The 17655-nt window shown below is 58.5% G+C and overlaps 1 protein-coding gene across 1 annotated transcript in view; it reads right to left on the bottom strand.

Moving 5' to 3' along the window:
• The window catches only part of TPO (thyroid peroxidase), a 44201-nt gene that overhangs the window by 20492 nt on the left and 6054 nt on the right, over positions 1-17655 (bottom strand). The window contains exons 4-11 of the mRNA XM_076000502.1: positions 15626-15758; positions 13995-14124; positions 11406-11612; positions 9370-9882; positions 5582-5840; positions 3767-3937; positions 2408-2645; positions 266-474 (exon numbers count right to left, since the gene is read on the bottom strand). Of these exons, the coding sequence (XP_075856617.1) occupies positions 266-474; positions 2408-2645; positions 3767-3937; positions 5582-5840; positions 9370-9882; positions 11406-11612; positions 13995-14124; positions 15626-15758 (1860 nt within the window). The remainder of the gene's footprint in view (positions 1-265; positions 475-2407; positions 2646-3766; positions 3938-5581; positions 5841-9369; positions 9883-11405; positions 11613-13994; positions 14125-15625; positions 15759-17655) is intronic.

Here is a 17655-nt window from a genome sequence, read left to right as displayed (position 1 = left end):
GGGCTGGTGCCCCGCTGGGCTGTGCTCTCCCCCAGACACCTGCACGCGGGTCCTCTCCTCGGGGTGGGGCCGGGCTGAGTGACGCCTCCCGACCCCCGTCCCTCCTCCCTCCAGCAGGACGCGGCGGCTCCCAGCCCCGTGGACACAAGGCAGGGCAAGGTGCTGTTGCTGAGCAGCGCAGACTCGAACCCGGCTTCCAGCAGAACGTGCGCCCTCCTGTGACCCTTGCCCGCTGCACTGCCGTGTAGACGCGGCGCAAACTCACCTTGAGGAAACGCCTCCCTCCACGGCTCCAGGCTCAGGCCGGGGACGTCCTCACAGGACACAAAGTCCTCGGGGGACCTCCCGACACGGAAGGCGTCAGCGGGCACCCTGGCGAGGCCCGTGTTGTCGCAGATGACGCGGGACAGCGAGTGCTTGCCCAGCTCGCGCCGCTGCGCGTCCGAGAAGACGGGGCCGTTCTCCCACCAGAACCTCCAGGGAGAGAGAGACGGAGGGGGCTGAGTGCGTGGGGTCGTTAAAAATGAAAAGAAAGCGTCTCCCATTGTTTTTGTCCGTATGCGTCCCCACTCCCAGCTCACCGCGTGCCTGGGCTTCCACCGCACTCGTGGGCAGCCCAGACACGGGGCAGGTGGGGGAGGTGGGACCCCGGGGGCGTCTGTCCCGGAGCCCCAGGTGGGGGTCGGTCTCCACCCGGACGCGGTCAGAGAAGGTCGGGAAGCGCAGCTTGCTTTGTTAGCCGCCTGCTTTACTCGTGCACCTGGACGTGTGGAAATGGAAAATTCAGCAGTGATCCCAGCACTCTGAGAGGCCGAGGCGGGAGGATCGTTTGAGCTCAGGAGTTCGAGACCAGCCTGGGCAACAGTGAGACCCTGTCTCTACTAAAAATAGAAAAATTAGCCGGACATGATGGCACATACCTGTAGTCCCAGCTACTTGGGTTAAGTGCTGAGGCTGTGCCCTGTGCCTGTGTCCACCGACATCTTTTTTCTTTTTGAGACAGAGTCTTGCTCTGTTGCCTGGGCTAGAGTGCCGTGGCATCAGCCTAGCTCACAGCAACCTCAACCTCCTGGGCTCAAGAGATCCTCCTGCCTCAGTCTCCCAAGTAGCTGGGAGTACAGACATGCGCCACCATGCTGGCTAGTTTTTTCTATATATATTTTTAGTTAGCCAATTAATGTCTTTCTATTTTTAGAAGAGACAGGGTCTCTCGCTCTTGCTCAGGCTGGTTTCCAACTCCTGACCTCGAGTGATCCTCCCGCCTCGGCCTCCCGAGTAGCTGGGACTACAGGTATGTGCCACTATGTCTGGATAATTTTCCCATTTTTACTAGAGACGGGGTCTCACTGTTGCCCAGGCTGGTCTCGAACTCCTGAGCTCAAATGATCCTCCCGCCTCGGCCTCTCAGAGTGCTGGGATTACAGGTGTGAGCCGCCACACCCGCCTGTGTTCACCAACCTTTGTAACAGCAGCTTCACAGCCAAGGACCCTGGCTGGCGGAGCCTCCCGCCTGGGTCACCTGAACATCACACCTGGCAGCTGGAATCTGTACTCTGGGAGGCCAAGGCAGGAGGATTGTTTGAGCTCAGGAGTTCGAGACCAGCCTGAGCATGGCGGCGCATGCCTTTAGTCTCAGCTACTCGGGAAGCTGAGGCAGGAGGATCGCTTGAGCCCAGGAGGTTGAGGTTGCTGTGAGCTAGGCTGACGCCACGGCACTCACTCTAGCCCGGGCAACAGAGCAAGACTCTGTCTCAAAAAGAAAAAAAAAAAAAAAAGATGTCGGTGGACACAGGCACAGGGCACAGCCTCAGCACTTAACCCAAGTAGCTGGGACTACAGGTATGTGCCACCATGTCCAGCTAATTTTTCTATTTTTAGTAGAGACGGGGTCTCACTGTTGCCCAGGCTGGTCTCGAACTCCTGGGCTCAAACGATCCTCCGTCCTCGGCCTCTCAGAGTGCTGGGATTACTGCTGAATTTTCCATTTCCACATGTCCAGGTGCACGAGTAAGCAGGCAGCTAACGAAGCAAGCTGCGCTTCTCGACCTTCTCTGACAGCGTCCGGGTGGAGACCGACCCCCACCTGGGGCTCCGGGACAGACGCCCCCGGGGTCCCACCTCTCCTGCCTGCCCCATGTCTGGTGCTGTTGAATTTTCCACATGTCCAGGTGCACGAGTAAGGAGGCGGCTAACGAAGCAAGCTGTGCTTCTCGACCTTCTCTGACAGCGTCCGGGTGGAGACCGACCCACACCTGGGGCTCCGGGACAGACGCCCCCCAGGCCCCGCCTCCCTGTGTCTGGCACTGCCCAGGTGTGCGGTGGAAGCCCAGAGCCGGCCGCTCTGAGCAAACCCGGGTGCACGGCCACCCCGCGTGGGAAACGGCAGAGACCCGGCCCCCGTGCCCACCTGTCGCCGTCCCTCAGGGCCCTCATCTGCTTCCCGATGAGGCAGGCGAACAGCGGGCCCGTGCGGGCCCCTGGGAGGAGGTCTTCCGCCAGGCCGCCCAGCCAGACGTCCACGTTGTCCGGGTGCTTGTACAGGGCCGCCATCTTGTCCGCCACGCTCTGGTTGGCCACGGCCGCGCGCAGGTGGGCGGGGGTCTCCAGCCGGGGCAGCCCGCAGAACCGCCGCCACGCGTTGTACCCTGCGGGACCGGGGGCCGGGCCTGCGTTCCCCGAGGTCTGGGGTGCGGGCGGCCCCCCACGCCCGTGCCGCCCACCCAAAGCTGCACGCGCAGCACTAGGGCCCTGCCGCTCCCCGGCCGCGGGGAAACCTCTGCACTGCCCTGTGCCCGTGGCCTTCACCAGGTAGAACATTCTGGCAAGACCTCAGGGCCCTTGCTGAGGGGCTTGTTCCCAAACGTGCTGGGAGAGAGGCCAGGCTGCCGCGTCCGGGAGACAGCTGCGTTATCACCTCGCCTGGGCGCAAGTCTGGCCCGCAGAGCCGCCGGCCCGTCCCCACGCTGGGAGCCTCTGCTCCCTGAGGACAGCAGGACGCAGAGGTGGCCAGCTCCTCGCTCTCCTCTCCAGGGAGCGGGACCCGAGCGCCTGTCTGGGCCGGCCACTCTGCGCTGGGGCCCCTGTGTCTGCCGCTGCCCGGCGGGGGCTCTCCTCGCAGGCCGGCAGAGCCCTGCTCCACCCCCAGGGCCCGGCGTCCCTTAGGGCCCAACCTGGCCTCTCCCTCCCCAGGTCTCCCACCCTCCGTCTGTCACCCCACCGCTCTGCTGCGGTTAGGGGTGCCTCGTCCAGGCCGGTGACCTGGGCTTCTGACTCTGCCCCCTGGTGCATCCGCCCTGAGGCTGCTGGGAGCACTCGCCGGGTTCTTTATGTGCGGGTGTGAGGCCCCCGGGGCGGGGGACGGAGGTGTCAGGGCGAGGGGCTGTTGGCATCACTCACGCCAGGGGCCAGGCTGGACCACGGAGCTGGCAGCACAATGACCTCTGGGCCCGGGACACAGGGCTGAGGCCGAGAAGGAGGGGGACATGCTACCCACCCCCGGAGCTCCCCGGACACGAGACAGACCCGTCCCTGTCTGCCCAGAGGGTCCCGCTCCCTCTCCCGGGACTGGCTGTCTCTCGGGCGTCTTTCTGCCACTGTGTCCTCCAAGGGAAGCTGGGGCGGCCGTTCAGCTGCGTGAGCCACGGAGCTCTGGAAGCCCCTTTGCTCACAAGCGGGCGGTGGGTTTGAGACGCGTCTCGCTTTAGGTCAGTCCCCGAACAGACAGACGCCCAGCGGACGGAGCGACGCAGGGGAGGGGCCCCCAGACCTGGCAGGCCGTGGTCACGGCCCCTCTGCAGGTTGAGGGACGCCAAGTCCAGGGTGCTGGAGTTCGGCAGCACAAAGAGCCGCTCGGTGAGCTCCTGGTTCATCAGCTGGGCCGGCACCTGCAGCTTGGCCGGGCTCGCCAGCAGGCCTCTCAGCAGCGGGTCCAGGCCGCCTGCAAGACGCCAGGAGGGGCAAGGGGCTTCCACCCGGCTCCAGAGAGGCAGGAGTGCGTTCATCCTGAGCAAACGTCTTTGTGCACGTTTGTGAATTCGCCCCATGGGATCCCTCAGTTTCCAGAACATCCTCGTTGCCGGTGCTGGTGGATCAGCCGCCCAGCTGGCACCGGCTGGTGGCTCGTGGGGGACGGACCCCAGAACCCATAAGACCCTGGAGAGGGGCCCGGGAGACGCTCGAGGGTCTCGCCTTGCTTTTCAGCAGCAGAAACGCTACAGCCAGGCGAGGCCTTGGTGGAGGTCTGAGGTGCGGAACAGTAAAGGGAGAGACTCGGCTTGGGGGTTCAGGGCGCCTGGGGACCCCGTCCCACCAGCACCCAAGACAGATCAATCACCCACGGGGTCTGCCACCTCCGATGGCGTGTGGACCCTCAGTCGCGGGCAATGTGGGCTCAGCTCGGCCCCAGGGCTGCCTGGCGCCATGTGGACAGCCCGGCGTGGGGCCCGGTGAGGCCGGGCTGAGCCCCGCCTGACCCATCTGACAAGCTCACATCAGAGCGCCTGTCTGGATGGGTCACAGAGCGCCCTGCCAGCCACCATCCCCCCACTCGCCGCGCCACACGCACGCGGAGTCAATCAGCTTTTGAGACGGGTGAGAAGCTTCCAGACAGACACACAGAACCGGGAACAGGAACAAGAGGAAAGGACCAGGGAGGCCTAAGAACAACCCTTCTGGAAAATGCACCAGGGAATTGCAACGTTTTCTTCCCAAGGACTCACTTCCATGGGTAACCTGATCACTAACACTCCAACGCTGATGGCGTGGGCCACAGTCACGGAACAAAGAGGATGCCTGAAGACACAGGCCACGGCAGGACTTGTTAGGGGGAGGAGGAAGCACCTGGGCAGCTCTCAGGTGAGACCAGTCAGAGAAGGAGGAGGCACCTGGGCAGCTCCCAGGTATGACTAGTCAGGTGAGGAGGAGGCACCTGGACAGCTCTCAGGTGAGACCAGTCAGGGAAGGAGGAGGCACCTGGGCAGCTCCCAGGTGAGACCAGTCAGGGAAGGAGGAGGCACCTGGGCAACTCCCAGGTGAGACCAGTCAGGGAAGGAGGAGGCACCTGGGCAGCTCCCAGGTGAGACCAGTCAGGGAAGGAGGAGGCACCTGGGCAGCTCCCAGGTGTGACCAGTCAGGGAAGGAGGAAGCACCTGGGCAGCTCCCAGGTGAGACCAATCAGGGGGAGGAGGAAGCACCTGGGCAGCTCCCAGGTGAGACCAGTCAGGGGAAGGAGGAGGCACCTGGGCAGCTCCCAGGTGTGACCAGTCAGGGGAAGGAGGAGGCACCTGGGCAGCTCCCAGGTGTGACCAGTCAGGGAAGGAGGAAGCACCTGGGCAGCTCCCAGGTGAGACCCGTCAGGGAAGGAGGAAGCACCTGGGCAGCTCCCAGGTGAGACCAGTCAGGGAAGGAGGAGGCACCTGGGCAGCTCCCAGGTGAGACCCGTCAGGGAAGGAGGAAGCACCTGGGCAGCTCCCAGGTGTGACTAGTCAGGGAAGGAGGAAGCACCTGGGCAGCTCTCTGGGGAGACAAGTCACAGGAAGGAGGCGGGAAGGGTTCTGACCCGACCTGGGGCGCAGGTGCTCACCTCCGTGGATGAGTATCCAGGGGTTGAAGAAGACATCTCGCAGGTGCAGCCTGGGCAGGTCGGGGTGCTCCTGGAAGTTGGCGTCCAGCCGCCGCAGCCATGGGCGGACCGTGGTGTGGCCGAAGCGGAAGGCGGCCGTGGAGAACACATTGGACGCGGTGGGGTTCACGCCGGGGTCGTAGCCGCCGTAGGGCCCCACGTGCCGCTCGAAGGCCTCGGGGCCCAGGATCTTGGGGACGTAGTCCCGCAGGGTGACGATCTGTGCGGGAAGGGGGACAGGTGAGCGTCGGCGGGGACGGACTGTAGGCGAAGCCCAGGACCAGGGTCGAGTCAGCCACAGAGAAGAAGGGACGTCCCTGGGCTGAAGTCGTGTCACCAAGGGGTCACAGGAAGGGGCACGCCACCAAGCTAGGGGGACAGGCCATCACGTCCGCAGGTGCAGGACGCCAGCCGGTCCCGGTGAGCCCGGAGCTCCCAGCATTTATGGGGCTTGAAGCAGGGTGTCAGAGACGTCCCCAAACAGTCTCCAAGGGGGGTGGGCAGGGCAGGGCGCTCGCTCCACATCAGAAACCTAGAACATTCCATCACAGACTGTCTTCCCCCTTCACCTCACCACCTGGGAGCAATCCACCGACACCTAAACGCAAAACTTCGATAAGAAATCTGGGCACATCGAGGAATCTCGGGCCCCGGAGTGAGCCCAGCTTGAACTCTAACCCTGCCCCCGCATTTCTTGGCTGTGTGACGAAGGGTCTCCTGAGCCCGTTTCCTTATGTGGCTTCACAGGGTTTTTGCAGAACCAAAGACACGCACAGTGTTAGTACATAGTCTATCATGTAGTATCAGATACAGGCGCAGCACAGAGTAAATACACGCGGTACAGCAACACGCAGGAGCAGTCGAGAGCTGAGAGATGCCTCCGTGACTGGCCGTGACGTGACATGACACACTCGGGCACCGTGTGGCCAGTTTGGGATCTGTGAATGGCGTTTTCTTGCCCTGCAGTGAAGACCTCAAATCGAATGCCTAGAAAATGTTTTTCGTTCGTTTGTTTCCCGTGGATGCTGAGGAGGTGCGTTCACCAGGCACAGTCCTGTCCCCAGGACGGGGACCGCTGGTGGCCGAGGCAGAGTGTCAGCAGGACACCTGGGTCTCCCCGGCGCTTGCCTGGCCCAGGTGGCGGCCGCATTCCTGGCTGGGCGACCTGCAGCTGAGAGCAGCTTCCTCTCGGCATTGCCGCAAAGTGACGGCGCTACTTGATTCCAAGCGCTTTTGCGGGGAGCAAATCAAAGCGCATTGTCCGGCGTGGCACTCTGTCACTGGGCTATCCCTGCGCAGCCACAGGGTCTTCAAATTACCCTTCCACGCATGGTCTGGGGAGAACTGTGTGCGAGCATTCTGCTTTTAGATTTAACAGTGCTTATCTCAGCCAGAAAAGTCAGTGTGAAGTTGCTTTGGTGTTTATGGAGAGTATTTCGGTCACTATGCCCCGAAGGAGGTGTGGCGGGAGGGATTCTATCCGGAAACTCGAGTCTTACGTGGGCTGTCAGTGCAGGAGGGCAAGCAGGTTGTGTAAAAATAACAAACGTCGTTTATATACTGGTCACACGTGCCTTCCAAATGATAAAATGCATTTGCTAGGCACATAACTGGGGACTTCTGGGGGGACAAAGGTGGCCTGAGTTTTTGTTTTCTGGCTTCTGCCTCCGGCTGAGGGACCCAGCCCTGCTCTGGGGGTCCGACCTTCACCTCTGAGGCCACATACGGGGAGGGGCAGGCTCCGTCGAGACATCCCCAGCCTGGACACACGGGGGAGGGGCAGGCTCCGTCGACATGTCCCCAGCCTGGACACGCGGGAGGGGAAGGCCCAGGCGGGTCAGGAGGTCTTGCCAAAATGAGCATCTGAGTCTGCCTGGCGTCATGACACACCTAGAGCGCTGTGGGCATCCTCAGGCAGAGAACAGGGTGAGTGGAGTCCGGGCTCTGCGGGACCTCCCGTCGGTAGGGGCAGTCTCCTGGGACAATGCCGGACCCAGCGCGAGGGCCACCCAGGGCAGACCCCTGCAGAAACACCCGGCACACGTGCTCTGCCCCCATCCCCAGCTGTGGGAGAAGAACCCTGTGAGTATTCTACAAAGGGAGTCAGAGGAGCCCGATCCTCCTGGAGGGTGGTGGACCCAGGGCAGGAGCTGTGCCTCCCGGCGGGGGCTCAGGCCAGGCTCGAGCCTTCCTGCTTCCTGCGGGGTGCGTGAGTCTGCCGGCCCGGCTTCTGCACGTATGGGGGGTGCTACTTCTCTGCTATAAACCTGCCTGCCATTCCCTTTCAATATCTGACGCTTTTCAGGGGGAGAGAGACTCAGATCATTAAGTCGCCAGACCGTGGGAGAGGAGAGAGACCACGTGGGCACCCTGGACCCCCACAGCGGCTGGATCCACACATCAATTACAGCCTGTTATTTTTTTTTAAGGTTTCCAAGGTATTTACAAAAAGCACTACAGAGGACCTACTGACTGAAAAAAGCACAAAAGGAAATCTGAAAGTGAAATGTAAAACCAAGGAGAAAAGAATGTTCACATTTTAAAAAAGCAGAGCACACAGAAAACGGGTCGAGGAGAGTAGATACCAAATACTTTCCTTACTGATCGATGTTACTGTTATTATTTCACCTACTGAGAAGTAGAGGATGTCATTATATCCAGGCCGGGTGAGATTCTCAGAAACTCACGATTCGCGTGTCTCTAATTTGCAATCACAGGGCTAGTGTAAGACACACCGAACAATTCACACCCCTGAATAATCCCGGAACACCATGGAAAGCTGATAACGTCAGCTTCTCTCCTCCTGTGTGAATAGTCTCTGGGAGTGAGGCTGGGCTGGCTGCAGCCGTCACTTGGAGTTCACCCAGGTCCTGCCCTTGTAGGGATACCCAGGCTGGACCCCTGGGATTTCCACTTCACAAACTCAACATGTGTTTATCAAGCACTTCCCTGTTGCCAGGCATACTGAAGGTGCTAGAAGAAAGAATTAAGCAAACAAGGATCTCTGTCCTCAGGGAGCTGACAGTCAGGGACGGGGTGCAGAGGAAACTTAACAGAATAAAATTCACAGTAGGTTCGCACCCCTCCCCCAAGTCACCGTGCCCTGGGGGGGGGTGTCAGGAGCCCACACAGGGCACAGCGGGGTGGGGGTGGGGGAACAGTCTGTACAGCCTCTCACTCCTACCTACAACCCACTGAGGCCAGGAAAGTCGGCAACTGTATTTTACCACTGTGAGTAACTTTCTCCAACATCTGACAATGAATAAACGGCCAACTTGAGCCCCCATTCAGAGCCCTCTGATGCAATATTTAAAATAGTCATAAAACGAAGACAGATTTAAAACAGTCCCTCGGTTTAGCTTGCTAAGTCAGACAGCTCACACAGAATAAGTTCTGCGTTTTCTCCGTTGTTTCCAAAATACACAAATATCAGAATCACTGGTGCCCACTCGCCAGTGGTGACTGTTGGGATAACTGCTAAATGAGTTAAAATCCGGGAGGCGCTGGGGACGGCACCTGGGAAGCACTGGCCGGACCGCGCTGTGCGGCAGAGCTGCTGCGGCTGCAGCCCGCGTCCTGGATAACCCCCGCGGGCCGGAGAGGCTGGACGGCGGGGACAAGGGGCCCGGGAGGGTCCCCAGGCACCAGGGTCAGCCCTCCTCCTCCCCCCAGGAGGGGCCCAGTGTGCCAAGGCTGACTCTGCGTACCCACAGGGCGCCCGGGGCTTGCCCCCACCCCCGCGCGCGTACCTGGTGCAGGGCGCCCACGACCTTGCGCGCCTCCTGGTAGGCGGTGTCCGCGCTCCAGTGCGCGTTGAGGGCCTTGAGCGCCGCGGCCAGGCGATTATGCTCGCGCAACCACAGCGTGTGCAGCGCCGTCAGGGAGGGGACCTCGCTGGCGCGCCCGTCCCCGGCCAGGAAGCAGGGGGCGCGGGCCGCGCCGGGGGCGCCGGGCTCGGGCGCGCAGGCCGCGGGGCGCGGCGCGAAGGGCAGGTAGGCGCGGCCGCCTGCGTCCCGGTGGCGCGCGTTGACCCGCAGCAGCCCCTCGGCGCTGGTCCAGTTCCGCAGCTGCCTCTCGGCGGCGGGGGAGCTGCCGTACACCGTGGAGGCATCGAGGAAGGACGTCAGCCCGTTCATCTGCTGCCGCGGGTTCGCCCGGGACAGGTTGCCCAGGAGCCAGCCTTGGTCCCCGGTGCCGCAGGCGGGGGACGAGCGGTAAAACGGCAGGCAGGAGGGGCGCGCCGAAGACGCTTTCTCGGGGAGCTGCCGGAACACGGACATCCGGGTCACCTAGGGCTTGCGCCAGCCCTTCCGTGCCGTCCGCCCGCCCCGCCCTCCTTGACTTTTCTTGCCCCCCTGGGTGTCCCCTCCTACAAGCCGTTGCCTGCCAGCTCAGACCCTTTCAGACCGACCTCACCTCTTACCCCCTCCACCTGCCCTAGGGGCTTTGGAAGAGCTGACTTCTCCTCTTTCCAACGAACCCCACTTCCTTTAGGAGCGCAGCGGGCAGAGCTGCCCGGTTTGGGGGGCACCACCGCTTACACTGCGGGGGAGCGCGGAGCCCTGGTCTGGGCCTAGCTCGTCCCTACTATGACAGCTAAATCACAGCCCGTTTCCCCACGTTCCCAGGTTTCCTGTGGCGTCCGACCCGGCTCGGTGAGAAGGAGCTACCCAAAGCGCAGGGCGCACGTGCGTCCGTCCACCACACGCCTGACCTGGGTGAGCCCAGGGTGGGCCCTGCCCGGGGCTGGCGCTGGCCCTTCCCGTGGGCACCGGTGTCCCCCCTATCGCTGTGCGTTTGAGATTTAAGGAGGTGAAGCAGCTTGCCCCAGGTCATGGTGGTTGGACGGACTCCAGACAAAAGGCTCTTGCTTGCTGAACATCACGGCCCTCTCATATGTATTAAGCATGATGAGGAGGAAAACATTTCTCCGTGAGCAAGGCACAGGGCGGACACTGAGACCAATGAGGCAGAGCAGGTGCCGGGGATAAGTGCGTGGCCACCAGCGGGGTGGGCCAGCCACGACTCCCGGCATCGGACTCTCTGCAGTGCCCCGTGGGTGAGAGAGGCAGAGCTGTTGGTGGGCCCGTCCACCCTGGTGCAATGGAGGGAGCTCCGGGGGAGGCAGGGCTCCTTCGGGAAGCATCGGAGCAGGAGCCCTCAGCACCCCACCTGTGCTGTCTTTCTTTTTCTGGTAAGAGTGAGCATGCGTGCAGTATCAATGCAGAGAAATTCTGCAGCATCTATCAAAGTGGCTTGTGCACCTCTTCTGTCATTTAGCCACCTTGCCCTTCCTACGTTAGGCGTGCACGTGTGCACCAAGATTTCTGCTCGAATATGTTCTCTGCTTCCTCACCCGTGGCAGAGTAAGGACAGCAACAGGGCTGAAAACCACTTACGTGCTCATGAGTGAGGGAAGTGGTTAAATTACAAGGTACACACACATGGAAAATTGGGGAGTCAGAAATCAGTCCAAGTTTTCCCATGTGATTATATAGAGAGAAGTATAACAATTATTGCTAAGTGGCCCTTACCAGGCACAGAGCGTGCTCATGGTATGACACAGTAGGTGTGAAAAAGAGCATGTGCACACACGTATGTATATGTTGTATACACGCATGACAGTTACCTGCTAGTGGGATGCATGGAAATTCACAACAGCCCTCATCCCCTGGAATAGGACACAAGGAGGGGACTTTGGCGTTTCAGTCTGTGCTTTTCTGACGGACCTTTTACATGGCGTTTGCTAGTCTCACGATGAACATGAAAACATTAAACAACCTACCGGTATAGGGAAGCAGGGGTCCTGGTTCTCACAGGTCAGCTGGCAGTCGGCCCCTCCCGAGAAGGCGGCCCTGCTGGTGCTCTGAGGTGTGAACGCGATGTCGTGACTGATATATTGTCCCCACACCGTCAGCAGGTCGGAATACCAGTCATCCTCTGTGACAGCTTCGTTCGGAACTCGGATGACCTGTCTGGTCACCTCCCGCACCTGGGTGAGAAGAGACCGTCTGCCAGGACGCAGGAAGGCGCCCCCAGGCAGGAAGGTGGCACGCTGCAGGGTCGTGGGTCACAGCCGTGGGTGCTCAGAGATCTATTCCCCGTGGTTACGGTGGGAGTGACCTGTGCTTTGGGTGTGACACACCTGGACCTGGGTCCCGGACACCGACTCGTGGTGATCTGAGGGCCTGTTGGGTAAGGGCTCCCAGCCTCAGTTTCCTTATCAGTAACTGGACGTGAAAGTGCTGAGCTTTCAGGGTTGTGGTGGGGAGAGACAGTCCATGATGTAGGGGGAGGGGCAGAGCCGGGCCACCACGGAGGATTGCTCTGAGGCCCCGTAACTGGTGGAGCCTGCCTGGCTGGATTTCTGGGTGGTCTGGGATCAGCGACTCCCATTTTCTCCCGATTCCTTCCTTTCTCCGGTGGGGAGTCTGTATCTCATGCCTGTCTTGCCACCGTGTTTTGGGAGCAGACAACCGTTTCCTGGTTTCACGGATCCGGCTGGAGAGGAGTCTCGCCCCGGGAAGACTCTTGCCCACGGCCTGCTCATCCCTGACTCAGTCGCTCTCAACAGTGAGATGGGGTTGGGTTTTGGACACCGAATGGACCCTGTGGTGGGTGGGATTTGGGGTGCTTGCGATGGGGTGGATGTGTTCTCCTGTGGGACTGACGTGAATATTTGGGGACCAGAGGGCCCCCACAGATGTCCAGGCCCTAACACGTGGAACCTACGGATGTGAGTACATTAAGGGCCTTGAGATGGGAGATTGCCCTGGACTTCCGAGTGTGTCCAGTCTAATCACAGGGCTCCTTAACGTCGGAGACCCTTTCCCGGCCGCGGCCAGGGGGACGTGAGTGTGGAGGGAAGACAAGAGAGACGCCAGGCTGCTGGCTTTAAAGGGGGGCCCTGGGCCAAGGCACGTGGGCGCCTCTAGAAGTGGCAAAGGCAACGGATCTCCCCAGAGCCCTGGGGGGAGCAGGGCCCTGCCAGCACCTCCATCTGAGCCCAGTGAGACCCACGCCAGACTCTGGATCTGCAGAACTGGAAGAGGGCAAATTTGTGTTGCTCTAAGCCACTGAATTTGGAGCGATTTTTTGCAGCGGGAGGAGGAAGCTAACACAGCCCACGTGGAAAGGTGCTTGGGCTCTTATTTGCCTAAATAGTTATACAATCTGAGCAAATATGGGATCATGGAATCACAGCCTCATAATAGAGTCAAAAGATCTCAGGAGTTGAACTGGTTCTGTGTCCAGCGCACGGCTCGAGATGCCGTCACCCCGTGTGAGGGACGCTCCGATTGAGCCCAAGAACACGCTGCACGCTAAGGGTGGAGCGGACGTGAGCTGACGCCAGCCTCGCAGGCACACGCAGCCTCCCTGTGCTCTCTGGTCCCCACCAGCCCCGGAGCACAGGGTCCTCTCGCCAAACAGCCGTCTGGGAAGGCTGACTGAGTGGTGGGCAGAGCTAGTCCAGAACATTCTTTGGACAGAGCAGCCAGTGCTTTGTTTCTGGAGAACTCCGTTACTAAATACAGGATAAGAGCAAACAGACTGGCTGGGCGCGGTGGCTCACGCCTGTAATCCCAACACTCTGGGAGGCCGAGGCGGGCAGATCACTCAAGGTCAGGAGTTCGAGACCAGCCTGAGCAAGAGCGAGAGACCCCGTCTCTACTAAAAATAGAAAGAAATTAATTGGCCAACTAAAAATATATAGAAAAATAAATTAGCCGGGCATGGTGGTGCATGCCTATAGTACCAGCTACTCAGGAGGCTGAGGCAGGAGGATTGCTTGAGCCCAGGAGTTTGAGGTTGCTGTGAGCTAGGCTGACGCCACGGCACTCACTCTAGCCTGGGCAACAGAGTGAGACTCTGGCTCAAAAAAAAAAAAAAAAAAAAAAGCAGACAGATTGGTTTATCCATTGGAGTGGACGGTCAAATTGGGAGCGAATAGACCAGCAGATTGGGGCTGACTGTCTAGCAAAGAAATTCACCTGTGGGAGCCAAGTGATCGTCTTCATCTCTACGTGACTGAGCATATTCATCATTGATAACTGAAAGGTGTCTTTGGCTGTGCCTGGCCTCCCCGAGGAATGCAGGAATTTATCCGGACGTACTAGAGTGATCGTCAAGATCGGGACTGTAAGAGCTGGATGAAGCGTGGCCGAGTCTGTCTACACTGCTCCACAGGCCGGGTGAGTTCTGGCTTCCAGGGCTCCTGGGCTGGCACAGAGACCGCACCCCCACCCCAGGGAGGCACAGGATCTCGGGTGGGCAGGTAGAGCCCGGCGCAGTGCCCGGCACATCCACGAGACCTCAGGAGTGCCTGTGGGCAGGTGGGGACCAGTTCCGGCGAGTCTGCGGCCGAGGTACCCACCGGCGGCAGGGGAAACCCGCCGTGCAGGAAGCCGGGGTTCCAGCCCCTGGGCTGGCTGAAGCCATCTTCGTAGACAGGAGGCAGCCACCGCGCCAGGGCTGTGTTAGCGGCGCCCCAGCGGGGGTGTTCTCTGCGGAAAGGAACGTGCACAGGTGTGTGAGCCGGGAGGGGAAGAAGGACATGGCAAGCCCCCGACACAAGCACTGTTCTCAATGGACATAAGCCAGGGGCTTCCCTGGGACCTCAGGCTTGAACATGACTCCAGCCTGGGGCGCACCTAGGCAGGTGGACTCTGCTGGCCCCTGGAGACCCCGAGGCATCCCCGGCTGTCTGGGCTGTGCTGCCCCCACGGCCCCCTCCCTCGAGCTCTCTCCCACTTTTTCTTCAGAGCCAGTCTTCACCCTTCTAGGATGTACCGGGCACTTCTCTGGAGGAAAGAAATTTCTGAGGCGCCAAACAAAAGGGCAAATTTGAAATATTGTGATATTTCAACTTCCTTTAATCAAAGCACCATAAGCCACCTAGAATGTCTGTCCCATACCATATGAACTTGCAGAAACTTTAAAACTTGCTGCAGTGTTCTAAGTTTATAAGTAAGATAGTTGACAAGGGAACTATTAATATATTTGTTTCATTTAAAAATAAAGTTAGCCCTTTTCTGAGAGAGAGGAAGTCCTATTTGGTTGATCTATTTGGCAGTGAAAATGGGTGCGATCAATTAGGTTAAATACTGGTGTGCTCCATGAGTAGCCTGATCTACAGTTTTATTCTATTGGTAAAAATATGTTTTGACAAAGATATATTTAAATTGACAAAAATATATTTAAAGTGCATGGTGAGGCAAAGGTGCATTCAATACTATTTGATGTCCAAAACTACTTCTTAGTATATTGTGTTAAGTAAGGTATACCTAAGTAGAAAAGGTTCACATATAATTAAATTTATGCTGTATGTCTTGGAGCATTTTATAGCTATTGAGATAGTGAAAGACCAATGATTGGTAACTAATGCTTGTGCAAATCTGATATTTTCCAATTTGTTTTTAAAAACTTAAAGGACAGCTTTATCGAATTATTTGCTGAGACAGCAATAAAAGTCTTTTTAACGATAGCTCATTATTTGTTCCCTTTCTGACATATCTCAGAAGAAATTTTGAGGACCAAGGTTTGTTGCTATAACAAGACTTTTGTTCTGAAAGACACAGTCCCTGGAACAAGTTTCTAAGGATCTTTCGTCTGCAAAGGCAGAAGAAAAGCATGGAGTTGCTATTGAAGCATGCTTCCTGCTCCGTAAGTAGGGCAACCATATAATACTGCATGAAACACTCTGCAGGTGGAAGAATATTATGGAGGGATTAGAGTAGAAATATCTATCGCTGGGGCCGTTCCGTGGGTTTGCAGGGTCTGTAAGGGTGATTGATGGCGTGGGTGGCGTGGGTGGTGCAGAGGGGGTGTTGCTGCTGGGAATGAAGTTGGGGGGGCACGCTGTGCTTAAGGCTCCTAGCAGGGATGCGGGGGGGCAGAGCCCGTCCCCGGAGGGGGGAGGAGAGGCTCACGCAGTGTAGCCTCAACTTTGGCGGCTGAGCACGTCCAATCCCCTGTCTCGAGAGGATCAGAGACCTGGAGCCGTACCTGTTGTTGCAGGCTCCCGTGATGAGCCGGTACTTGCCGGCCAGGCACGTGTCTGGACACTCTGGCGGCAGCATGTAGGGGAGGCATCCGGACACGTTCGCGATGACCTGCAGTAGATCTTCCGATAAGGCGTCTGCGGGAAAGAAGAAACCGGAAGCTTTCCATTTGCAGTCACAGATCCACCGATAACTGTTCCGCTGCGGTCTTAAAAGTGGCCCCGGCATCCGAATTTGGGGTCACGTGTGTCACCTAAGTCACTCTTCTGCCAAAGTCTGCCTTCTCCCCGTCAATCAATTGCTCTGTAACGCAATTCCCTGGAGCTGCCGTGTCGCTGGGAATGTGAGTTTTAAAAACTTATTTTTGATTTGTGATCTTTCAGGAAACCGATCTCAGCACTCCCATCCCCAGGGGGTGGCCAGCAAGCCGCGTCTCCGAGTTGTCACCAATGCTCACGGGACAGGTCGCGATGTCAACTCATCACCACTGCGCAGTGGGGCCTTGGTGCCAAGCAGCGGCCCCAGGTCTTTGGAGGGGAGTGAACGCCTAGCACTTCCCCCACCCCAATACGAAACCCTGCTGTTTACTAGACAGAGTCCCGGAACCAGTACAAAGTATTCGCATTAGTGCCCACCCTCTACGACGCGCTTCATTTTTCCTTCATACTGATTCTTGGCTCCTTTCTTGTAAATCTTTCCAGATTCGGCCCCAGAAAACTCCCTCCTTCATTTATTGATTTTTTTTTTTTTTTTGTTGCCAACTCTGTCTCTATTTATATGTCATTCAACAAATCAGAGTGAGGGCGGTTTTGTTGTCCGCCAGTAGAAGTAATTACCGGTGGTTATTTCTCCGAGATCGTATGTATAAACCTTTGAAGATGATGCCTTACAACCGTGATGAACCAGACATTCAGTAGGAAAATGCTCAGGAGGAAAGCATCCCGTGTGCAGGTAGGGGAGACACAGAACAAGTCTCTTAATAACGAATGTTCACGGAGCAACCTCGGCGTGAAGACTCTACATGAGAACAGCTCGATGAACCTCCGGCTATGACGTGCACTCAGTTATCAGAAGACAACGCGTGTGTTCCTCGAACAGGCACGTAAGCGTGAACCTTCACAGCAGGCAACTGGCCAGTGAGAAAGCACCAGGTGACCACAGCTGCGTAGGGACCAGCCACTGCGGGGAGCAGGCCGGGCACGGGTCCTGCTGGGCGGTGAAGCAGGGAGAACCCTGTCCAGTTCCTGTTACTTTCCTCGCATCCTAAACCCTCCAGACGGGCCTCGCTCAGAGGGAAAACAATCCCACGCAACGGCCGGGACCACGCATCAGCGTGTTCTCCCTGAGCGCCTGCACCCACGGACCTAGGCGGGGAGCCCTGGACCAGGCGTGAGCCGGGAAGAACCGTGTCCTCCCCGCCAGCAGCGGCTGTTCCCCCAGGAGCCCCAGCTCCTGGCGCCATGGGACAGCGATAAACAGTCCCCTGGAAACCTCCCTCAGCCTCGTGGTCAGAAACAAAACCATTGCAAATGGACCTCTGGTTGCTAAAAAGAAAAATCAACTAAATTTCACTGTTAAGTTTAGGATCTGAGAATTCTGGTTAATCCTGGTTTTGCCAAGTTTGTCTTATTCTGAAAGTGAAGTCAACAGCACTAACTAACCTAGCGCTAGTTAGAAGGAAAAACTCAGAGATCGAGTAGTTTATGGCACTGCACCGAAAAAATCCTCGGTAAATTCAGTAAGAGGAAACCTCGCTCCCTAGCTTCCCGTCACCGTGACTGCAGACACGCCTTGCTGCTGCGTTCCTTGTCACCTCAGCATCCTACGTCCACGGGGTGCTCTGGATGGAACGCAGGGCGCCCCTTGTTATGTGTGGTCTCCCGGCAGCTGTCTGGGTGAGCAGCCGCCGTTCCCGTCCTCGCTTTGCAGGCAAACCGGGTCTCCAAGACTCCGGGTCACCCAGCAAGGCCGTGGTCCCCCAGGGGCAGGCGGAGACTTGCGTTCGGTCCTCTACACCCCGAGACGGGCTGCCCC

Source organism: Microcebus murinus, chromosome 3 (assembly GCF_040939455.1).
Source record: "Microcebus murinus isolate Inina chromosome 3, M.murinus_Inina_mat1.0, whole genome shotgun sequence".
Lineage (NCBI taxonomy): Eukaryota > Metazoa > Chordata > Mammalia > Primates > Cheirogaleidae > Microcebus > Microcebus murinus.
Note: the sequence above shows the minus strand (reverse complement) of the source record. Positions and strands in the feature narration are given on the sequence as shown.